Source organism: Maylandia zebra, linkage group LG3 (assembly GCF_041146795.1).
Source record: "Maylandia zebra isolate NMK-2024a linkage group LG3, Mzebra_GT3a, whole genome shotgun sequence".
In the NCBI taxonomy this organism is placed as follows: domain Eukaryota; kingdom Metazoa; phylum Chordata; class Actinopteri; order Cichliformes; family Cichlidae; genus Maylandia; species Maylandia zebra.
The window spans coordinates 5,073,640-5,098,065 of record NC_135169.1 but is presented as its reverse complement, the minus strand read 5'-3'; the positions used below and the strand labels follow the sequence as shown (position 1 = coordinate 5,098,065).

General features: G+C 41.8%; 3 protein-coding genes across 5 annotated transcripts; 1 reads left to right on the top strand and 2 right to left on the bottom strand.

Moving 5' to 3' along the window:
• Positions 1-1,755: 1,755 nt before the first annotated feature.
• On the bottom strand, positions 1,756-7,913 carry LOC112430682 (uncharacterized). Of its 3 annotated transcripts, none has more exons than XM_076878932.1 (5): positions 7,240-7,913; positions 6,852-6,924; positions 2,979-4,039; positions 2,741-2,896; positions 1,756-2,298 (listed from the first exon to the last, which is right to left on the bottom strand). In XM_076878932.1, the coding sequence occupies exons 3-5, from the start codon at positions 4,008-4,010 to the stop codon at positions 2,035-2,037; spliced, it is 1,452 nt and encodes a 483-aa protein (XP_076735047.1). In that variant the 5' UTR covers positions 4,011-4,039; positions 6,852-6,924; positions 7,240-7,913; the 3' UTR covers positions 1,756-2,034. The 3 variants fall into 3 exon arrangements, with proteins under 3 accessions (XP_076735047.1, XP_076735050.1, XP_076735054.1); XM_076878935.1 differs by having other exon boundaries at positions 7,598-7,913; XM_076878939.1 differs by lacking the exon at positions 7,240-7,913 and having other exon boundaries at positions 6,852-6,974.
• Positions 7,914-9,139: 1,226 nt separating this feature from the next.
• On the bottom strand, positions 9,140-13,871 carry LOC143414228 (uncharacterized; the record flags this gene model as incomplete). The annotated part of the gene is made up of 2 exons (XM_076878144.1): positions 9,140-11,909; positions 12,272-13,871. A coding segment is annotated over one exon (1,599 nt), but the record flags the coding sequence as incomplete, so codon positions are not given.
• An 8,744-nt stretch (positions 13,872-22,615) lies between these two features.
• On the top strand, positions 22,616-24,383 carry LOC143414490 (nuclear factor 7, brain-like). Its single transcript, XM_076878953.1, has 2 exons — positions 22,616-22,795; positions 22,897-24,383. The coding sequence occupies exon 2, from the start codon at positions 22,914-22,916 to the stop codon at positions 24,303-24,305; it is 1,392 nt and encodes a 463-aa protein (XP_076735068.1). The 5' UTR covers positions 22,616-22,795; positions 22,897-22,913; the 3' UTR covers positions 24,306-24,383.
• The last annotated feature ends 43 nt before the right edge of the window (positions 24,384-24,426 follow it).

Sequence of the window (24,426 nt, the reverse complement as noted above, 5' to 3'; positions counted from 1 at the left end):
CTGCCAAATGTCACATTCTTTGAAATATCAAATCACAGCGGCCTAACCGCTAGAACTTTTTAAAATGTCTGTCATTTTCTGTATGTTGTCAAGTAGCAGTAGAAGAAGTGCAACACCAATTTTTTAAGTAACAGTATTTTGCTAAAATGCAAATGAACATTATTGTTCTCTAAAACTGGTGAATGTTCCCAAGAAACAGTACTGACAATGAAAAAAAGTGTTTATGAACAACTTAACTATACCTGAACGTAAAGCATTCAAACTAAGTTAAGCAATAAGGGCCTCCCGCTTCCTCCTCTTTATTCAAGGAGTTTGTTTCTGAGCACTTGAACTTTGTTTGATAGCTTCTTAGCATCAAGTCCCATCAGTACTTTCTGAAAAAACTCAAAAGTGTACCTGAGGTTGGATGGGTAGCTCATGTTTAAAGTGTAGATCAGGCCGAACAACAACACAACAGCAGTGGCAACATCAGGAAGATCTCTGAGCACAGCGACACCCTCAATTATGATACCAATGTCTTCTGCCGGGTCAAGGTCACGCTCTCCTTCTGGTTTGATGACGTAGATGCCAATGAGCGTCTTCTCCATTTCACTTTCGGCCTCATGGAAGTCCACATCCTAAAAAAATTAATAAGTAAATAAACATAATAATACAAGTTGCAGGGTTTCATATCAATTAAAGGGATATTCCACCCAAAGTGGAAATTTGTCTATTACCATAAATTGCCAAGAGTTAGATAAGTGAGAAAAAAGCATTTTGTAACCAGCAAAGTACATTTCTGATCTTATACCCATTGTTCCTGGTGAGCTCAATAATCATGTCGACTGCAAATGAAAAGTAAAAAGTAACACGACGGATTTGCAGGAGGAGGAGATTTAGACTTGGGCCTACATTACGGTTACGCCAAAGCACCCTGTAACCCGCCATGGCATAGCACTTGGATACAACAACAGTGGTTGAAAAAGCCTCTGGTTTCCATAAATAAACACATATTCGAATATCCATGCACCATGCAGCGGCGGCTTACAGTGTTGTATGTGGTAACCATAATGTATTCCCAAGTCTAAATCTACTCCTCCAAATCCTTCAAGTTACTTATTACTTTTCATTTAAAGTCGACATGATTATTGAGCTCACCAGGAATAATTCGTACCATTAAAGAGTCATTTGCAACCAAAATGCTTATAGTTCCCATTCACTCCATTTTTTAAATGCTAGGCAAAAGCAAATAGACTGCTGCCGGATCAGGAGAATTATTGCACTGGTTACAAAATTATTTTTTCTCACTTATCTTACTCTGGGTAATATGGTAATAGACCAATTTTCACTTTGGGGTGGAATATCCCTTTAAGCTGCAAAACAGTAGACAGCTCAGAGCGAGATGAGAGGTGTTGGTCCATCATCTAGATTACACGGCAGAACAACAAAGCAGAAAGACAGTACACTCAGCCCACATTACACCCCAACTGTAATGGCAAGGGTCACTCCCGCATAAGCTTGTGCTTTTATATCTCCAATAATGTTCTAATTTTAACTTTTTGTTATAATCTAATGAATGTGTGTGAGGAAAAATTACCGTCAGTTAAATTTTTATTACTGGAAATTGTTTCTATTTGATTACTTGCCTGATATTCTTTGATCAAGCTGTTCGGATCTTCATTGAGGTAGACTGCAAGTCCTTTCAGCGTACACACTCTTCTCATTGCAACTGTGTCATTCTGTAAAACATAAAAGCAAATTTTACTTAGCTAAACTTTAAAGACATTTTCAGTTAACTTCAGCAAAATAAATGTATATAATGCTTTGAGAAAAAAAGTCCATGACACACTACAGAAGAACAACAAAATTTAAAATAAAAAAAATTAAGGAAAGAAGGAACATTATCATTTGAAAAAATGTGACGAGCAAAAAAAGGTAACCACAGGATCCCAAAAAAAACAGAAACCCGACCAAAAACAGCAGCATGAAGAATCCAGTGAGGAAGAGGATGAACAAGAGGTCACACCAAAGCCAGCCTGAACAGAGGATTTTTTTTTAAAAGTAAACCACTGAGTCCACTGATCTAAGGCTTAGGAGGAGAGTTCCAGAGTTTGGGGGCCACAGCAGCAATGATCTGTCACTTTTGGTCTTTAGACTGTTGTGCACTACCAGGCTTTGATCACTGGACCTCAGGGACCTGCTGGGGGTGTTGGGACTGAGAAGATCTCCATTGTATGATGGTGCTTGTCCATGTAAGGCCCTAAGGACCAGAACCAGGATCTTGAAATGAACCTTGAAGTTGACCAGCAGCCAGTGACGCTGGAAGAGAAGCGGGGTGACGTGGGTGTGTTTGGAGGACTTGAACAGGAGGTTTTGCAAGGACAAATGAAAAAACAGTTGTAGTACTAAGCTCAGAGACCTCCCTTTATCCCGTCTTGGTTTGAAAGGTGCCTGATGGCAGTTTATTCTAGCTTCAGCTTTTCTACTGTAAATGCCAAAATTCTCCCCAGGGAGCCGCGGCAAATCCCGTTTTGGAAACGCTACTGTCCTGTAAAAACAGCTTTTAATTCTGGCAATTTTTTTTTATAAAGTATCCAAATCAACTTAAAACTTTATTACTGTGACAACACTATCATGAAAAGGACAAAGAATAAACAATCCCATAATACCAACATTAAACTTTACCTTACAATAGAAGGAGACAACAAAATCATATGTATTAAAAGAGGGAATGAAGCATTGAAAAAAATTAATTCCAAACCTCATCAATTGCAGCCATGATTTCTGTGATCTTGCGTCCAGATGTTCCTCCCTTGTTTCTGAAGACTTTGGTCAGTTTGGTTGTGTTGTTGTCCAGCTGTGCCATAAATGTGGATGTTAGCGGGATCGTAGTGATGCGCTGGAATTCAGCATTTATCTGTAAAATAAACAAATGTTTAGCGTGATGGGTTTAAAATATTGCATGTGGAGTGCATTTGCAGATCAACTGATTCAGTTACCTCACGTGGAGAAAAAAGAGCTGGCCATCGGCTTTTAAAGTCAGCTACGAAGGGCATGTCCTGAAGAATTTCTTGCCTCCGGTGAGGAAAGGTTTGGGCCATTTTTGCTTTGATGGTTTCATTGTTGTTCTTCTTCTTGAACTCTGAAAGCAGCACCAACCTTTCTTCTTCCTGACTCTCTCGGGTTTCTCCAGCTGGATAATCAGGGCAGAAATTCACCTCTGCTCTCCTGGGTTTCTTGACTTGGTTGGGATGCACATTACTGTTCCCTCTTCTTTTGAGAGAATTGATGACCAACTCACTACACCCTAAGTTCTTCAGTTTTCCACGATAGTTTGACATTTTATACTTCAAACTGATCTTCCATGCAGAAAATCCAGTTTCTGAACCCTTCTCTTTCAAGCATGGATGCTTTACAACCAAAGCTTGGCAAACATCACTAAGATTGCTGTCTGAAGGGTAAGCTTTGTACTTCATAATTTCTGAAGACAAGCTCTCTAAAATGTCAGACTTGAGCTTTGGTTTTAGGGTTAAAAGTGTTCCATTGGCTTGGAATTCCTGGTTGCCTTTTGTCAATTGCAGCTCTACATCGAAGCTAAACTCAGGTATGCGAAAGTCCAGTGGCCAGGCTTCTGATCGCAGCGTGGAGTTTGCTGAGCTCGAGGAGCTTGATGACCTGGATTCTGGCGATGACAGTATATCTGTGTCATAATCAGGGTTGTGGCCAGAGCAGGGGCTACCCAAGTTAAATGAGGACACACTGCTTTCATTACTACCAGTGGATGTTTCTGGAACACCTGTTTTAATCACTTTTATTTTGTCCATGTCTTTTAGATCAAATGTGGATGTCATGTTAAGGAACTGATTAAAATCTGTGTCCATGTACTGCAATCTGAACTGTTCAGAAACTCCGCACTGATTTTCAATCTCCGCTTTGAGCTCATTAACATTCTTTGGTATCCCCAAAGGAAGGGTTAACTTGAGTGCGTTGTTCTCCCCCAGGATTATCAGAAGCTTTGTTGGGGCTGTCATTTCTGATGTCCCAATCTCCAACTGTTACTCTAAAAAATAAGTGCAAGAACATGAGCAGGTGGTTCCCAAACTTCAGTACATGTTACATTTTTTTAGTGGTATTCAGAATTTTGCAGCACAATTTTTTTTCTAGTATTTTTACAAGGCTTGAAACATATCCGAGTAGATTTAAGTTCTGGTCCAACTATTTTTAAGAACCAAACTTTGAGAAGAACTGCTATACAGCACAAAAATTAAATCGGCAACATGGACATTAAAATTACCTGAACAGTGTATGTATCTCTTTAATGTAACAATGCGAGAAGCTCCGACTTGGTAGTCACAAAGTGGATAACAATCCACCAGATCCTGATGTGCAACAAGAGAAATTTCCTTTGGAGATGGGTCAATTTTGAAGGATCCATAGTGTTCAGTGTACCACGAGCTCAGTTTTTTTACTATAAACACCAACGAATCTGCCAAAATACACATCTGCAGGATTTCAGCAAACTCTGGCAGACCCCCCAGTGATCCATGTACTATTAACATGCCCTTCCTGTAGTAGATGCCTGCAACAGACACACTCTGGGCAAGGCTAACTACAGCTGTGTCAGGGTACTTTTCAGCAAGACAATGTGCAATTTCACGTTTGAGAAGTTCTACTGGGACTGCCGAGACTCGTGAAACCTCAAAAGTGGCTTTGCTACAGCCTGATGAATGCATGTAATGGCCAATCATGAGCTGGTGTTTGGTTGACAAAGACAGGGTTATGTTTTTGAAGCAGTTTGTGTGTCTAGCAACTTTTTTAAAAAATGTGTGCTTTGCCTCGAATCTGATTGTCCATAATAAGGCAAGTGGACCAAAATGGCGAATTATTGAGGGATAATGAGCCAGAAAGTGATGTTTTGGCAATGGTCTTCTATCTGGGCATACTTCTTTGTACCTTTGATGGTGGTCTAAAATCTTACTCTCCAGGTATGCAACTGAGTCACTGTTATGAACAGGACACACAACAAGCTCAACAATATCCTTCAAATCTAGTAGAAGTTCCCAAGCTGGTTCGTTTTCAGGTATGTGTTGTCCAATAATAAGTGGCAGAAGTCTTAGTAAACACCAATTTTCATGTGCATTGCCACCAACAGTTTTTTTACTAAGAAAATTGTGAGGCAATTTCTGAGGGCGATTAGTCTGATCCCCTCCTTTGTAGGGAAATGACTATTTAGATTTTCAAAAGTGATGTACTTCTTGCCTATTAGTATTCGAAGGCACTCAGCTATCTCAAAAGGCACAATACCTTCAAAAAGGTCATGTGCAAGATCAGGGGGGAATCCTGTAGTGACCTTGAAGAAAGACAGACTGTCTGCTAAGACACACGAGCTTTTCACACCACAACAAGCTACCCCTGTCTCACGTGCAGTTGCTATGTGTACACGATGGAGCTCCTCAGTTCTCAGAGAAAAGTCACTATTTGTAGCTTTTGATTCAATTTCTGAGCGTGTAGCAGTACAAAACCTGCAAAAGTAATCTCCAGAAAAACTTTCCACAAAACCGGCCAATCCATGAGCTCCGAGGCTGTCTGCCACTACATATTGGACAGTGCCTTTAAAGTTGACCCCTAAATTGTCAATGAACACTCCCTGCTGCTCTAAAATGACAAGGTCTTGCAAAAGTGGCTCAAATATTTTTGAATAGCCAAAGGTCCTAAGGTCCTCACTTTTGCACAAGAGAGCCAAATAAATAGAAGAGAGGGATGAATGACTACCTGGTGGCAAGTTACCTAAAATCCAGTAAACTGAGCAAAGTTTATGCTTTTTCCGTGATGTCCCCAATGGATTGCAAATTTCGAAATCATCAACATAAAGACAAATAGAGATTCTTAGTTCACCGCCTGAGAAAAACTCATTATTTTGAAAATGTAGACCATCTTTATATGATGTATACTTTTCCTTATTTACAAAAGGATTCTGATTGTGGCTAGTGACAAATTTGTTCAGTATGTTTTCTTGTTTAAATATCTGCTGTAATGATTTTAGAATAGGAATATACTGAAAGGTCCTCTTGCTTTGGGAGTCGAGAATGTATTCAATTGGATCAATTACTTCAAAATGTTTTCTGTAATACTGTCTGCGTTTGAAGGCAGTGGCAAGTGTGCCGTCCTTTTCTATGGCTTTTAACAAAGGGTTAAAAGAAACTGCCTTTGTCAGTTCTTCAATAACAGGCTGGTCTAGACAAAGGTTATGATTCTTGAGTATGTCTACAATTACTTGATTTGTCAAAGGCACTGATGCACAGCTTATCAGGTAGTGCAATTCTGAAAGCAACTCGTCAATTGCTATGCTGGGAACATGAAAATAGTTTTCCAACTTAAGTAAAAGAGATGCAAAATTAAGTTCTATTACATTTGCCAAATCTTCAGTCTCACTTGTAGTTGTATCGTGATCAATATTTGCACTTATGTCCTCTTCTACAATAGTGTCTGTACTGTCATCAGCTGATGTTTGGCCTACAATAGTGTTAGCAATACCGATTTTAAAGTCTTTTAAGGTATAAGGATTGTGTTTCCTATTTCGATGAGACTTGAATGTACCATAGATATTTGTTTTGAAAGAACAACCCTCAAACATGCAATGCACAGTCTCGTTACATTTTAGATGGTTGTTAATGTGAGAAAAATACTCCTGCTCCGAAGCTATGTTGCAGCAGGAACACAAATGGCAGTTAAATGTTGCCAAACTCACAGACTTGTCTAGAGTTCTTTGGGTATGTGATCTGCTTAAGTGGCTATGTAGAGCATTCCATGTTTTGAAAACACAGACACAATCAGAATAGGCACATGGATACTGCTGTCTACTATGAACTAACCTGTAGTGTTTTAATAACAGAGCTCGTGATGACACCACTTTTTTGCACAATTTGCACTGCCACATCAACGTATCTGGGGGAGAAGCACAAAAGACATTTTCATTACACTGTCCCTGAAAAAAACTAAATAATTTGCACATTGTTAATGTTTCATATTAATCAGTTTTATTTTTAATATTGTATGCTACAACAATGAATTTATTGATCTACATCATCACCACTGCATATTGTGTAAATGTGTGTGTAATCTGACATTAAAAGTCGAGTGAGAAATCCCATGGACATTGTACAACATTAATGCAGTTCATCTTACACCAGCTTACTAAATGCTTTCTGCAAGCTACATCAAAACGTAAGCTGAAATATTAGACAGAAAATACACCCTAACCTGTCTGCTAGCGAGGAGCGCTTCTCCACTGTTGTTGGCTAAAGTGCAACGCAGTCAGGCGTCCGAGTATAAACTTGGCGCGAAAGTGCGTGCCGGACCGAATGCGCTGCCTGTACCGACGCGTACCGACTCATACCGACGCTAGCGCTACACTACATTTGGGCTGAAAACAGAGCTTTGCTATTGCAATGGAGTCCCCTCCAAAATCATTTGGAAACTCACGTGCAGCAAGTCCACGTTAGCAAACCTTTACCGGGCAAAACCCTGCCTGTACTCTTTTCTTAGTAGCACTTGCGACATTAACTGACGTGTGAACATATATATGTAGACGGGCTTTACAAGAAAAATGACTTCTTACCTGATTTTTGGACAAAAATGCGGCTGAACCAGTCCACATGGCGAAGAAATAGCAAGCTTGAGAAAGAGGGTGGTGCGCATGCGCATTGGCCCTTATTTAGGCGGGCTCTGCACGCAGCAGTATGTGCAGAGGGACAAACCTGTGAATTTACTCAACAATGTTACGTTGACACAGTTCAATGACTTTGTGTAACAACAAAAAGTAACAACATTTCATTAAATTTGCACAAACACTTTAAGGATTTTTGCAAAATCGAGTTTATTAAGAACAAACAACAAAATCTACTTTAGTAAAAGCAGAGATAGGCTGAGTTCATTTTTTTGAGTGTATACTGAGGGCTTTCTAACTACACTCACACACATTCATACTCCGATGGATGCATCGGAGAGCAACTTGGCGTTAGTATCTTGCCCAAGGATACTTGGCAGACTGGAGGAGCCTGGAATCGAACCTCCAACCTTTCAATCAATAGGTGACCTGCTCTACCTCCTGAGCTACAGCCACCCCATCCTTGCACATTCCCCACTCCCGCCACAACAAAGCAATTAATGCTATGAAAGACTTCACCCACAGGAGCCCCCTCCTCACTTCACACCTATGAGGGTTTCACACCACCTTCTCCCACTACAACCCTTCATATTCATGAAGCAGATGTGAGGAAGCAGTTTAACCCTTTAGAAATACTAAAGAACCAATTCAATTCAATTGTATCTATATAGCGCCAAATCACAAGAAAAGTAGCCTCAAGGCGCTTTATATTGTCGTAGATACAGAGAAAATGTTTGTTTAGGTCAGTTATATTTTTTTGTGCAGTCATTTGGTTTGTTAAGTTTGCAGTTCTTTGCCTGAGTTCAGTTTTGTTTCTTTGACATTTTTTTGAGCTTAACATTAATTACTTTTGTAAATGTAATATTTGGGTTAAATGAATGAAAACTGTTTTTCTAATAATTCTTGTGACTCCTTCTGCTTTTTCAACTTGGTTCATCACACAGCCCTAAATATTTGTTTAATGTCCTGGTCAAATATTACTCCAAGGTGTTACTGGAGGCCAAGGTAATGCCATCCAGAGCAAGTATCTGGTTGGATACCATATTTCTAGGTATTTTAGGGCCAAGTATAATCACCAGCATAAAGTTAGTTGTCACCCAGGCTTTTATATCAAGCTCTGCTCTGTTCAAGCTATTAATTACTGCACGCAGGAGAGCCAAAACACATCAAACATTAAAGTTCAGTTATGCCAGCTTTAACCTTGGGATGCCTCAGCTTCTCTTTTATATCCCCCCACACTCAACTCTCTGCATCAGGAAGCTGCTGCCACTGGTCACCCTGGGAGTTTCGTCCTTCTACACCCGAACAGTTAGCAGATAACATAGTGAAGCATCGCCAAGAAGTTTTTACAAGGTCATGCTGACACAAAATTTGACTCTGACTTTAAACACTGGTCACTTCAGGTGTTGCTCTGATATACAGAAAATGACATCACGGCTCAAACTCTTTGTCAGTAAACCATTTCTTTATTTAACATATAAAATTTTGGTTTAATTGTTGCAGGATTTCATTACACAAACAAGCTGAAAAAAAACTGCAGAACACATGGATCAATGCATTCTTTAAAAATATAACAGGAAACAGATTTCTTAATCAAACTGCTGGAACAAAGCGAACCACTCAACACAAACACTACAGTGGAACAGTTTAGAAAGCTTAAAATGTAACAAGAGGCACATTTTCATTCATAGGGGCCTAATCAGATCTTTACAGAAGACTCCACCTGAAGTCTGTGGAGCTTGATCTCAAGGGTTTAAGTCTGACCCTGAAACCAGAAGAGGATCTTTCTGTCTCTGCAGATTCACTGCGATCCAGAGATGGCAATGATTTCAGTCCTGCATCACGCTGATGTTTGCACAGAGAAGATAATTTAGTAAATGTTTTTGAACATTGGTAACAGTAAACTTCATAATCATTATGCAAATTTTTACTCTGTGAATGTACTCGTGGCCATTGACCAGTGGTTGTTGATCAATGCTCATAAGAATTTGCATATTAATGATGAAGAAATTGACCTCACAGCCCATTGTTCATTCATTGGGCCGATTTCAGTCGTTATGCAAATGTACTGTTTACAAGATTAACGTAAAAGCGGGAATCAAGACGTAACAGTTTATTTGTAACATGGAATCGTTTGTGAGTGGAGTATGAACTGAGATTACTCAAACTCTTTCACAGATGAAGTTCTCTTTAATGGGTCTGCGCTCATGCTTAGTATGATCACATGATTGTGAAAAGGTTTTGTCACAGTGTCTGCACTTGTATGGTTTCTCTCATGTGTGGACTCGTTTAGGCTTTTCAAGCTGACGTGCACGGATGAAAGATGACCCACACTGATCGCAGACATGCTTTTTAACGCCACTGTGAAGGAGTTCATATTGTTTGAAGTCCTTTGAAGTGGTGAAGCCTCTCCCGCATTCTTTACAGTACCGTATTTTCGCAACTATAAGGCGCACATAAAAGCCTTAAATTTTCTTTAAAAAGTGCGGCGCGCCCTATAGTGCAGTGCGCCCTGTGTGTGTTGTAAGGAGGACGTAGTAGAGAACACCATGAGAACACTAAAGGGTGAAGTGTGGGCGTTGATTGTATATACCGGGACAATCGCACATACCTGTATAAAAGGTCAGGTATGTGCGTTATGCAGAACATCATTGTTTTAACAACCCTGAAAACGGCAAAGAGACACGCTTATGAAGCGCAGTTTAAACTGAAGGCCATCAGCTACGCGGAGGAACATGGAAATCGAGCAGCCGGGAGAGAATTTAAGATTAATGAATCGATGGTTCGCAAGTGGAGGAAGCTGGAAAACAAGCTCTGAAAGGTCAAGAAAACGCAGCTGAGTTTCCGCGGACATAAGGCGAGGTGGCCCGAGTTGGAGGAAAGACTCGAGCAGTGGATCATCGAGCAAAGAACAAGTGGGAGAAGCGTTTCGACGGTCACCATTCGACTAAAAGCAGTTTCGCTAGCAGAAGAAATGAAAATTGAACATTTCCAATGAGGTCCGTCTTGGTGCTTTCGTTTCATGAAACGGTGCCATTTTTCCATCCGGACCAGGACTACGGTAGCGCAGCAACTTCCAGCGGATTATAATGAAAAGCTGGCCATCTTCCGCTCCTACTGCAGCAAACACATCGCCGACAAACACATCCAGCCCAGCCACATCACAAACATGGACGAGGTCCCGCTCACTTTCGACATCCCGGTGAGTCACACTGTGGAGAAGAAGGGGACCAGCACGGTAGCGATACGCACAACGGGGCACGAAAAGTCTTCTTTCACTGTTGTGCTTGGCTGCCATGCTAATGGACAGAAACTGCCGCCTATGGTGATTTTTAAGAGAAAGACTTTGCCTAAAGAGAAGTTTCCAGCAGGAATCATCATTAAGGCAAATGAAAAGGGCTGGATGGATGAGGAAATGATGAAAGAGTGGCTGAGGGAGGTGTATGTAAGGAGACCAGGTGGTTTTTTCCACGCATCACCATCGCTCTTAATCTGTGACTCTATGCGTGCCCATCTCACAGCCGATGTGAAAAAACTAGTGAAACAAATGAACTGTGAGCTTGCTGTCATTCCGGGAGGCCTGACAAAGGAACTCCAACCGCTGGGCATCGGTGTGAACCGGCCGTTCAAAGTAAGGCTGCGAGCGGCGTGGGAGCGATGGATGACCGATGGAGACCACAGTTTCACTAAGAGTGGAAGGCAGCGCCGGGCGAGTTACGCCACAATTTGCGAATGGATTGTAGATGCTTGGACTAACATGTCTGCTGGCACTGTTGTTTGAGCTTTCGCAAAAGCCGGCATCATTTCCGAGGAGCCGCACGGCACGGAAAGTGACTCTGACGGTGAAGACAGTGAACCTGGAATGTTTGATGGAGATTTAGCGCAGCTGTTCAATTCAGACACAGAGGATGAGGACTTCGATGGGTTTGATTGATGACAATTACCGGTATTAAAAATGTGAGTACTAAACTCAGTTTTGCTTCCGCTTAATTGTTAAATACGCATACTTGTATGCGCCCTATAACCTGGTGCGCCTTATGTGTGTGTTAAATACAGTAATGGCACACACAACTGAGACTGCGCCTTTTAGTATGGTGCGTCTTATGGTCGTGAAAATACGGTAGTTCATTTTGTCTCCAGTGTGTCTACGTTGATGTATTTTCAGAGTCCTTCAATGACTTAAAGTTTTTCCACAAAGGTCACAACAAAAGTCTTTCCCACAGCGATTACAGGGTTGAGAAATTGATCCATTTGTGTCGCTCTGCTTCTAAACAAAAACACAAAGACAGTAAGTCAGTCCTTCAACATTTTTCTCCTGAACGTCACCTGAAATAAAGAGCATCTCTGCCAAAGTCCAATTACATTTTACTGTTTACATTATCACACTCAGATCAATTTAATGTGCTATAAAAATGATAAGAGTAAAAACATTAAATTAAAACTAGTTTAATGCTACAATAACAATAACGATTCTCAAACACTATCCCTAAAAACCTGTGATTAGAGTCTGAATAATCATTCAGAGCTGCCTTTCCATGCAGTAGAATTGCTAACATGCTAACACAATTTGATGAGCAGAGTTGTTTCAAACAGTCGGGCTGACAAGATAAAAATATAAATACATACCTCACAGTAACCGCACTTGTAGAGTCTTTCTGGTGTGGATCTGTTGGTGTGCTTTCAGGTAATGTGGAGATTTAAAAGTTTTCTCACACAGGTCACATTTATAAGGTCTCTCCTCGGTGTGGGTAAACATGTGACGTCGTAACTCTGCGTTTGTTGTAAACTGTTTACCACACTGATCACAGCTGTACACGTCATGTCTGGTGTGAATGCGTAGGTGTGTATTTCGGCTCCCTATCCGGCTGAAAGTTTTTCCACAAATGTCACAGCTGTACGCCTTAATTTCAGAGTGGGTAACTAGATGACTCTGTAAGTTGCTACTGTGAGTAAAAGCTCTGCCACACTGATCACAGGTGTACGGTTTAACTCCATTGTGGATGAGTTGATGTGATTTTAAGTTTGAAATGTGCGTAAAAGACTTTCCACACTCGTCACAGCTGAATGGTCTCTCTCCAGTGTGGATCAGTTGGTGTGTTTTTAATGTTTGAGACTGGGTAAAAGACTTTCCACAGTCTCCACAGCTGAACGGTCTCTCTCCACTGTGGATGAGTTTGTGTGTTTTTAAGTGTCCAGACTGCGTATAAGATTTTCCACACTCGTTACAGCTGAACGGTCTCTCTCCAGTGTGGATCAGTTGGTGTGTTTTTAATGTTTGAGACTGGGTAAAAGACTTTCCACAGTCTTCACAGCTGAACGGTCTCTCTCCAGTGTGGATGAATTGGTGTGTTTCTAAGCTTCCAGACTCGGTAAAAGACTTTCCACAGTCTCCACAGCTGAATGGTCTCTCTCCACTGTGGATGAGTTTGTGTGTTTTTAAGTGTCCAGACTGCGTATAAGATTTTCCACACTCGTTACAGCTGAACGGTCTCTCTCCAGTGTGGATCAGTTTGTGTGTTTTTAAGTGTCCAGACTGCGTATAAGATTTTCCACACTCGTCACAGCTGAATGGTCTCTCTCCAGTGTGGATCAGTTGGTGTGTTTTTAATGTTTGAGACTGGGTAAAAGACTTTCCACAGTCTCCACAGCTGAACGGTCTTTCTCCAGTGTGGATGAATTGGTGTGTTTCTAAGCTTCCAGACTCGGTAAAAGACTTTCCACAGTCTCCACAGCTGAATGGTCTCTCTCCACTGTGGATGAGTTTGTGTGTTTTTAAGTGTCCAGACTGCGTATAAGATTTTCCACACTCGTTACAGCTGAACGGTCTCTCTCCAGTGTGGATGAGTTTGTGTCTTTTTAAGTTTCCAGAATCGGTAAAAGACTTTCCACAGTCTCCACAGCTGAATGGTCTCTCTCCACTGTGGATGAGTTTGTGTGTTTTTAAGTGTCCAGACTGCGTATAAGATTTTCCACACTCGTTACAGCTGAACGGTCTCTCTCCAGTGTGGATGAGTTTGTGTCTTTTTAAGTTTCCAGAATTGGTAAAAGACTCTCCACAGTCTCCACAGCTGAATGGTCTCTCTCTGGTGTGGATGAGTTTGTGTCTTTTTAAGTTTCCAGAATTGGTAAAAGACTCTCCACAGTCTCCACAGCTGAATGGTCTCTCTCTGGTGTGCATGACCTGATGCATTTTTAGGGAAGCTTTCACAGTAAAACCTTTCTCAAACTCGTCACGGTTGTATTTTTTTCTTCCGCTTCTTTCTTCAACGAAATTGTCGGCCTCCTGAGAGCGTTGACTTCTCGATCCACGTTGGTCCTGCAGTGACAGAGATACAAACAGAGGCAGTGATTTGTGGGAAATGCATTATTCTAACCGGCCTTTTAGTAGTGGTATTTTGTGAGCTTATATATATATATATATATATATATATATATATATATATATATATATATATATATATATATATATATATATATATATATATATATATATATATATATATATATATATATATAATTCACGGTTCGGTTCGGTTCGATACTTTGGTGTCACGGTTCGATATTTTTTCGATACAAAAATAATGTTCATGCCTTTTTAATTTATCATTTATTAAATTTTCACGGCACATTCCGCACCACATCTCTGTGCGTTCATCATTTGTTTGAAGCCAGCTCACCTTCTGCAACTACTTTTCCGAGAATACGTGCTTCTTTTGTGGTTCGGACTCCTGACATTTCTTTGGAGGTGGAGGAACATCACAGTAATTGCTTAAAGGAGCTTCTTCGACATCTTTAAGAGTTCTAAACAAATGTCTGTCCTCCTCCTGAAAATCTTATGTATGCAAACACGCGTTGCAACTTCTTATCTTGTGCCCGTTTTTTATTTTGACAGCGAATGCGCACCTGCGGACCACTTATGTGCAGCCCTGGTTATTTCGCTTGTCATATTGCAGCCACAGAAATTCTTTTGTCCATGAAACCATAAAGCTGCACTTTCTTTTTGCCTTATAGTCTGATTTGTCATAACTTCTCCGTTTTGTGGTAAGTTTTTCTTTGGCTGTCACTTCTTCACCCTGACCTGTCTTATTTGGCTCAGCAGAACTAAAATATTGTGGCGAGCTCAGACAAGGAGGAGACGGAGGTATCGTTTGGTCTTGCTTCCCGTGAGCTAGCCAGGGAGCACAGCCGTTTATTGACATCTGCAGAAGAACACTGCCGCTAGCTAACTGCTCAGCGCGGCAACAGCACAGCAACAACAACAACACCACACAGGGCGCCCTCTGACCCCGGAAGGACACACCGTCGCAGCGAGAGGGCGTCACCCGTCACTATGGCAACATAAACAAAACATAACTGTACAAACAGAACCCCGAACAGCCCTGATCCGCTACAATATATATCCTGCTGCTTTTACACACGCACTCACATAATGCTCAGCGATTCTCTGCACGATCAACCTCTCACATGTTTAAGCTTGCTGCGGGAGATTTCACTTGTCATGTTTGCATAGTAAGCTAACGATTAATAAGACGATGTCAGAGGAATTGGTGCACAAATTATCATCACTCACAGATCAGTGCTGTCGCTCTCTATACACAGTTCGCGCGATTGCAAAGTGAAAGCAAAAAAACAAGCGCAAATTCAAACGCGATTTCAATATGTCACATATTGGCAGTGGCTCACCGATGCCAATGACATAATTACCCAGCTACATTTCCGAAAGAATGCAAAAGCATTGACATAGATTTTTCCTTCCTACAATAGCCCGACGGGCAGGGAAGAGATAGATTTTGGTAGCCCATCTGAAAAAAATCGCTAGCCCCAGGACGTCGGGCTAGCGATTTTGCGAGCCCTGTATCTGATTGAGGAATCACTCATCTTTGGAAAAGAGAGTTTATTACAGAGAAATGGCTCTTTCCAAAATAAAAGCTATACTATCCGCTTCTTCTGGGCTATATTCTCAGCAGCATAAGGAGAATCATGTGCTAACAGCTGTCTAAATGACTCGGCTAAAGTTAGTAGCATGCTTGTTGTTTTTGTCTTTGCACTAGGATCATGTAAATGTGCAGTCATATTCGTTGTGTTCCCACTAGTGCTTTCAGGTTAATCTCGTTGAAATGACCTTAACGCCACAACACGGCAAATCTCCGTTAACGAGCTACCGCCGATCGCCCCGTGCATGGGGCTAGACGGCCAACACGTTAACGAGCTAACTGCGCTAACACACTAGTTCCCACCAATGTAATTGAGCATTGCGTGGCACATCCAACATACTGTTTTACTTTAGTCCATGACTCGCTTACCTTCAGGGTCATACGTCACATGAAAACCAAAATAATTCCAAACGCCAGATCTGAATGGGGGGGGGGGGGGGGGGGGGGGGGGTCCATGTTGCAAGGAGAGCTTAACTTCTGTCTCGCTAGCTTGCCCTGCGCTCTTCCTTCTGACTATGCTGTCTGTGTTGAGCGCTCAGTGGATCTGCACTCGACAGTGCAGCCTAGGCGGAGTAGTCGAACACAGATTCACTGAGCGCTCAACACAGACAGCATCGTCAGAAGGAAAGTTGATAAAATAAATTACAAATTTTGTATTGTTCGATACATATGCGTACCGAACCGAAAGCACTGTATCGAACGGTTCAATATCGATACGAATATCGTTGCACCCCTAATTAATAATATATATATATATATATATATATATATATATCCCCCAACTCCACATATATATGTTGGAGATTTGTGTTCATACTGGAGTGCAAAATTAGAACCAATGGAAGATGGACAAGAAAAGTTCAAAGCCATCATGTCTTCAGTTCAGAAAAAGGAGAAAAGAAGAGGAGAAACGAGCAAAAGATGCAGGTAAGCAGATGTGTGATTGGATAATGGCAGGTCATCCTGAACCAATCAGAGTCAGAATACTTTATTAATCTCTAAGGAAATTATGTGGGTTACAGTTGCTCCAAAAAGAGATGGTAAAAATAGCAACAGTAACAGACCAAACTCCAGACAATACATTATGTTACAGATTTTAATATTAATTAGTCATTGTCAGTTGTTGATTTGTCCTGTTCTCATTGTATGATAAATTATGATGGCTGTTTGCATACTCTCTCTCTTCATGTGTGTGTGTGTGTGTGTGTGTGTGTACGTACAACAGCTTTATGTTAATGTACAATCCTTAATATGTTTTGTCTGTGTGTGTGTGTGTGTGTGTGGGGGGGGGGGGGGGGGGGGGCGCCAGAGGGAGTTTTCGCCCAGGGCACCAAACTGGCTAGGACCGCCACTGTTTGTATGTGTGTGCAAAAGCAAATGTGCCAGGCCTCAAAGACAATGGGTGGTTTGCACAACAAAAGCAGGATGTGAATCGAGCATATGACCCGTACAAATCTCAGCAGGGGTGATTAACGCACCAGAAAATAAAAAAGTCAGTGATTCTAGTAGGTGTTGGTTTCAAGGGATTTCTGCAAATTTGCGCAGGGTTAGTAAATGTAGTGTTGAAGTTAGCTCGGTGCTTACCTTTAGATGAGCCCACAAACCGAGAGATGAAGCTGGAACTCTTTCCAAACACAGGAAACAGGTCAGGGAGCAGAGACCCACGTGGTTCACGCTGATCGCAGCTACGATCCAGGAGACAAGGGTGGGCAGATCGATGCAGATATCGATCCAAACGTTGGTAGTGGTATATGATCGATACTTTAGTTTGTTTCTCTCCTGGAGGCTCACTATTTACTCGCTCTGGATGAAAAAGCAGCTCTGTCTGTGTGAACACCTCTTCTTATGCGGCAGACGCACTTTGCTCCGCCCCCTTCTTCCTGCCCTGCTGGGATTTGTTACTGTGCCGTCACGTGACTCAGATGCGCTCAGAGACGCATTTGGACCGCAGAGAGAGAGAAAGAGGAGCAACATGTGGAGATATTTTCTGACTGTAAATGAAAATGCTGGAGAACAGCTGGAAGGCGTGTCAAGCCACAGGGGACCACAACAAGCTGCAGAGTTCAGCTTATTTTTTCACACCTCAGTTAAAGGCTGTGACTGAAGTCTCACTGCACACACTCAAACTTAGTGTTTGTGTACACCTTGGTCATTATAACCTGACACTGATCAGCGCTGCTCTGACGACCACACTCACATCCATGTAAGCATTTAACTGGGATGATCTGGATTTACTGCACAATGCTGAACGTGTCCTTACAGTACAGGGAATAACTCTGTGTGTTCCTGTAGAGAAACTCTGGGTTTGTGTGCTGACGAGCATCTCTCACAGTATGATACAAAGGCTCACTCATACCTTTCCACACATGTGACAAATTCAAAAAGATGCTGAAACCTTTAGAACATCATAAACTACACATTGTTGTACTCTTTTAGGATGGAACAGCTTTCAGATTTATTTACTCTTGAAAGGATAAAAGATGTTTTTAAGAATTTTGCATTCAAGAGGAGAATGTTTAAATAAGTCATGTAAATGAGAATGTCAAAGTTGGTGGCTGCAGTATATACGAATTGGTGTATCTCAAAAATAAAATTATGAAGACACTCAAAATTAATTTGGAAACTGTTTTATGCAACTTTTTTACATTTACAATTTTCAGGGATGAACCTCTGAAATTACTTTAACTAGAAATGCGTGTAAAAATACCACTATTGCAATTTATGTAGTTACTGATGACTTAATGCATACATATGATTAAAATTTGGGATATAATGGTTGTATTGATGTATAGCAACTTCAAATACTCCCAGAAATGGCACTGCAACATGTAAAAATATAAAGATAAGCTCAGGCGGACTGGGTTCTTTAGTAGGTCTAAAGGGTCAAACTGCGTCCTCACATCTGCTTCATGAATATGAAGGGTTGTAGTGGGAGAAGGTGGTGTGAAATCCTCATAGCTGTGGAGTGAGGAGGGGGCTCCTGTGGGTGAAGTCTTTGATGGTGGTGATGGCTCTGTGCTGGTGGGAGTGGGGAGGTGGGGGGATGATGGACCAAAGTGTCTCTATTGTTGGGGAAGGTGGAGGTGTCGAGGCTGCTTGATGTCTCATCAAACCAGCAGTAAAAGTCGTTGAGGGTGTTGGCCAACAGCAGGTCGTCAGTGGAGTGGGGCTGTGTGCTTATATCCTTACTCTCATTTCCCTTAGCGCATCTGTAACATGCAACTTCTGTCGGTGCTACTGGAAACTGCATTTCCATCACACTATATGTTGTGATGATCTCAGTTCAGTCATGGTGTGTTCTGCAATCCTGCTGAATTGTGTTCCAGTCCCATCGACTGTGTATGAGCGTACAAACAAGCGTATGGCGGGGATGAATCGGAATGTCGTGAGCCTCGGCATCACATCATCATAGTGGGTGTCACAGTAATACTCGGGCAATTCGGAGTCTGGCGAGTCTGAGAGGTCCCATGCTTGTATGTCTCCCTCTGAAAAATGAGAGCAATAACAAGATGTTATATTTTGTTGCATAGATACTCACACACACACACCCACACACATTTAACCTACCATTTGGTTTATTTAGTTGTCAGACGCCTTATGATTTTAGGTTTGCACAGGGTAGAATGCATGCCAGTCTTCAGACAAGTCGCAAAATCATCAAAAACAAGGCGTTTTCTAAGATCCTCGTACGCAGTGTTGAGCCTATCCCTCTTGATGGTGTCGTCAATCTGGCTAAAGAGACGCAGCATAGCTCTCCAGTCGCACCACTGTATAAAAACATGTCCTTAAACCATGTAGTGCGCTCTTCTATGTTATTCTATGAATGTTATTTGTGACCATCTGTTGTGTTAAAACTAGTAACCCCTGTCTCACTCTTAGTTCAACATCCCGAAATCCCGATTTTTAAATAAAATGATCTCATCAACCCGTGAAAGAAACCCCAGTAGATGCGTAAAAACTAGTTAAATTAAAACTAGTGGTTTGATTAAATGAAACGCTTGTGAACAAGCTGACTTTACCCATTCAGAAGAAATTCCCACTTGTGCCGTTTTTAAAATGAAATGCATGCATCGCTGCAAGCTGAGATATTGTCAGGATTATAAAATTAGTGTGATTAAAACACTATTACCAACACGTTTGACTAGATGTAAATAAAAAGCATCCCCTCTTTGTTAAGGTGCACTGTGAAGCAACACGGCTTCCAAAACAAAGAATTGCTTTTAAGAACACACACGTCTGTATAACTGAATGTTGAGATACACCAAAGTGATGAAAATAGTTTCATTAAAAACCCTATGGTTTGTTTAAATTAAAACCCAGTTAAAAACACATAAACTCATACAACCCCTCTGACGCCCTGTGTGTTTCCACACATGAACTCGCATGCCCCCGAGCGCACCTGAACGCGCATGCGCACACGCACGAAACCGGTCAAACCGCTTTGGTTGGCCGCCAACTTGGACTAATGCCCCCTTATTACCACTGTGGGGAAAACACGTAAGACTGCAGTGAAGCGATGCAGCAGATGAATCCCTGGCCAAAGGTATCGTACTTAAATCAGACTACTGATCCAGCCACATCAGCCTTTTGTGAGGTCTGTTTAAAGTAGACTAAAGATGAACTGCAGCTTCCTGACTGTGAGCACAGAAACACATGTTCATACATACAGCTGCAGCAAACTTACATTCATTTTAAATAGATTTGTTACTCTGATGTCTGTCTCTGTGTTAGTCCTCTGACAGACTGGTGACCTGTCCAGGTGTGCTCTACCTATGACTACTGGGACAGGCTCTAGCCTCTGTAATAGAAACTTTCTGTTATTCTCATTTAAAGTATTTAAGTGCTTATGCATATGCTTAGTTGTGACACTGTTATAGACTGTTCAGTGAAAACTAGATGAACTTACTTCAGCAGTTTGAGAAAACAACTCCCTTTACAGGTGCTGATAAGGCCAAGCGCACAAAACAGCTTAACCATTGATCAGTTTTTGTGGATGGATTGATCCGATCCACAAAAAAACATTTGTGTCATCGTGTTTAGATTATTGTAATGTCCTGTTTACCAGCCTGGACAAATCCCGTCGTTCTCACCTCCAAGCGAGCTCACATTACTGCTATTTAATTTTCTTTATATTGGCACCAAATAAATTTCAGGATTTGTTTCAAAATTCTTGTTTTAACACACAGAACACTAAATGATCACGTCCTAGATTATTTATCTCAGCTTCTTACAAAATAAACTGCTGCTCGTTGTCTCCGTTCACGGACTCATGATGTGTCAGTTGTTCCCTGTACACGACTAAAGACTAAGTGTGACAGAGCCTTTCAGTCTGTGGCGCCAAGGCTGTGGATCAGTCTGCCTCCACAGCTACGTTTAGTCGACTCTGTGGATTCTTTAAAAAGCAGTTCAAATGTTTCTGTTTTACAGGCTTTCTAATGACAAACATTTTATTGAATTATTATTAATTTATTTTAAAACTACCTGTTTATTTTACTGTCTTACTGAATCTTTATTTTCACCTAATGTTCATGTTTATTTGAGCCTTTTGTGTGAAGCGCTTTGTGACCGCTGTGAAAAGAGCTTAATAAATAAACTTCAATTACTTATCTCTGAAAATCAATCAGTCAATAATTAATCAGTGAGTTTGTGCGTTTGAGTTTGTGTGTTGATGGAGGCCACGCTGCTCTCAGAGGACTGTGTGTGGTTGTGGTAAACGTGTGAGCTGCTGCTGCTTCTTCCTCACATGTTTGATATGTTTCATATTTTCAGCTGATGCTGATCACCCTAACCTTAACATCACAGACCATCCTTTGGTTCTTCTTCTGTTCCTCTGAAACTTCCTGTGTGGTGCCTTTCAAATTAAAAGCCCTCCCTGACTGTAAAGACTGGACTGTGCTGCAGCTGGTGGAAACAGTGTGTAGGTGTGTTGTGTTTGATGGAGGACTGAAGTGTGTCCAGCTGAGCTCTCTGTGTGCTCATATATACAGATGCTGATAAACAAATGTTTGTCTTTGGACCCTGTTACTGATCAGGACCTGCTGTGTGTTTCCTGTCCACAGGTCTACAAAGAGTCGCACTTCCTGCTGTGGTTCAGATGTTCAGCGTGTTGCTTTGTTTCTCACATGTTGGCTCCACGGTCTCTGCTGCTGTGGGCTGATGTCATGCAGCAATACAGCTGCTCAACATCTGGCCTTGTTTTGCTCCATCAGCAGATATTTGACTTTTAGATCACATGATATTTGCATGCAACCTTCAAAGACATGTGGAGAATTCATTATTTCTTTTTAGTAAATAACAGAAAAAAGAAAGTAAGAGAAAATTTTATTCTATAAAACAGTGAAAATTCCACACACATGTAACTCACCACTGTGTGAACATCACAGGGGAGAAATAGTTTCTCTGAGTCAGAGATGAGTGTCAGTAACACAAAAGTAACACTCAGTGTCATGCAGTGACTTTTACACAACCAGATCAGATGAACCAACTCACACTAAAACATGCATTTTGCTGCACTCTTTACACTTATTTCTTTTCTTTCTGCTCTTTTATATATTTTGTAAAACCACAAAAAATATTTTATATCAGCAGCAATTTTCCTCAAACTGCTGCATCACAGCTTTCATGCTCTGACCTGCATGTGAAATGAGATAAAAGCTCTTTAGCAGTAACTTTTACAACTTCTGGCAGGTTAATGTCTGAACTTTGGAGTGAAACACACCCTTAGTTACAGGAAATAACACCACTGTCTGTAACTAAGTGAATCCACCTTAACACCACCTGTGTGTGTGTGACTGCATTACACTCCCACTGCTGGGAACCTGAACAAGAACCAGAACAAAGTCTAAAATAGAAGCTGACAAACAGCTGCACCACCGAGTGACACTTTATTTTATAACCTTCACAACAGGTTTCATGTTGTGACCTGTGGAGGTGAAAAGACACAAAACCTGTTTTACAGCTTTTGAGCTGCAGGCAGGATTGAAACACACCTTAGTTAAAAGTCAAACAGCAACATTTTCTCCTCCCCTCACGTCACTCAAATGCGACAAACCAGGAAACAGGAAGTTCTTCGTCCTCAGTAAAGAGAGACGCACAGACGATCAGACTGAGCTCAGACCAAACTAGCAGCTTCCTCTGAGTGAGTCCAGCTACAGGAGAGAAAAGTGGAAAACTCCAACACTGCTGCTTCAAGCTGCTGACGCTCCACACACTGAATGTGAGTTTGAGCAAAAACACGACTCAAAGGAAGTTTCAGTGAAGGTGGTAGAGGAGGGAGGGGAGCCAGGACTGACTGTACTTCCTGTCTGCTGTTTTCAGCTTCACTCACAGACTCAATGGCTTCCAGATCAGAGGAGGATCTCTGCTGTCCGGTCTGTCAGGAGGTCTTCAGAGATCCTGTTATTCTGTCATGTAGCCACAGCTTCTGTAAAGTCTGTCTGAAGAGATGGTGGAGAGAGAGACCAACACACGAGTGTCCAGTTTGTAAGGAAATATCAGTTTATGATCCACCTTTAAACCGAGCTTTAAAGAACCTGTGTGAGTCGTTCTTACAGGAGAGAGATCAGAGAGCTTCAGAGGCTCTCTGCAGTCTGCACTCTGAGAAACTCAAACTCTTCTGTCTGGACCATCAGCAGCCAGTGTGTGTCATCTGCTGTGCCTCAGAAAAACACACCAATCACAGATTCAGACCCATCGATGAAGCTGCACAACAACACAAGAAGGAACTTCAGGAAACTCTGGAGCCCTTAAAGGAGAAGTTAAAGGTTTGTGAAGAAGTTCAAGTGGAGTTTGATCAAACAGCAGAACACATTAAGGTCCAGGCCCGACACACAGAGAGGCAGATTAAGGAGCAGTTTAAGAAGCTTCACCAGTTTCTAGCAGAGGAAGAGGAGGCCAGGCTGGCTGCACTGAGGGAGGAAGAGGAGCAGAAGAGTGGGATGATGAAGGAGAAGATGGAGGCTCTGAGCAGAGAGATAGCAGCTCTTTCAGACACAGTCAGAGCCACAGAGGAGGAGCTGAGAGCTGAAGACGTCTCATTCCTGCACAACTACAAGGCTGCAGTGGAAAGAGTCCAGCGCTGCCCCCTGCTGGATGATCCACAGCTGCCCTCAGGAGCTCTGATAGACCAGGCCAAACACCTGGGCAACCTGACCTTCAACATCTGGAACAACATGAAGGACATGGTCTCCTACACTCCTCTCATTCTGGACCCAAACACTGCAAACCCAGACCTCATCCTGTCTGAAGATCTGACCAGTGTGAGACGAGGAGGAGAGAAGCAGCAGCTTCCTGATAATCCAGAGAGGTTTGATTTGTTCTGCTCTGTCCTGGGCTCTGAGGGCTTTAACTCAGGGACTCACAGCTGGGATGTTGATGTTGGAGACAGTACATGGTGGGTACTGGGTGTGTTAGCAGAGTCTGTGCAGAGGAAGGGAGTCATATGGACTGGATTATGGAGAATAGAGTTTTATAAAGGAAAATACTCAGCACACTCACCATCAGCAGAATCTCCTCTCTCAGTCCAGAAGAAGTTCCAGAGGATCAGAGTGAATCTGGACTGGAACAGAGGAAAGCTGTTGTTCTCTGATCCTGATACTAACACACACATACACACCTTCACACACACTTTCACTCACAGGATGTTTCCATACATTAACACTGTTGATGCTGTTAAACTGAAGGTGTGTCCGTTGAAGGTGTCAGTGTCAGTGCAGCAGATGAGTTGAGGATGATGATGTTTCTAATGTTGTTTCCTGTCAGTGAGTTGAAGCTGTTAAACTGCAGCTGTCCTCCTGCTGCCTTGTTGTTCCAAAGCTCTTTGTTTCTCTTTTAGTTTCACTCTTTCTT

Excerpts from the sequence above, each read along its gene's own strand:
- LOC112430682 (XM_076878932.1), bottom strand. The coding sequence starts at position 4,010 with ATGACAGCCCCAACAAAGCTTCTGATAATCCTGGGGGAGAACAACGCA. Across the intron at positions 2,897-2,978 it reads CTCTTTTTTCTCCACGTGAG|ATAAATGCTGAATTCCAGCG; the intron begins GTAACTGAATCA and ends TTTATTTTACAG. Across the intron at positions 2,299-2,740 it reads TCATGGCTGCAATTGATGAG|CGTCACTGGCTGCTGGTCAA; the intron begins GTTTGGAATTAA and ends CTTCTCTTCCAG.
- LOC143414490 (XM_076878953.1), top strand. The coding sequence starts at position 22,914 with ATGGCTTCCAGATCAGAGGAGGATCTCTGCTGTCCGGTCTGTCAGGAG.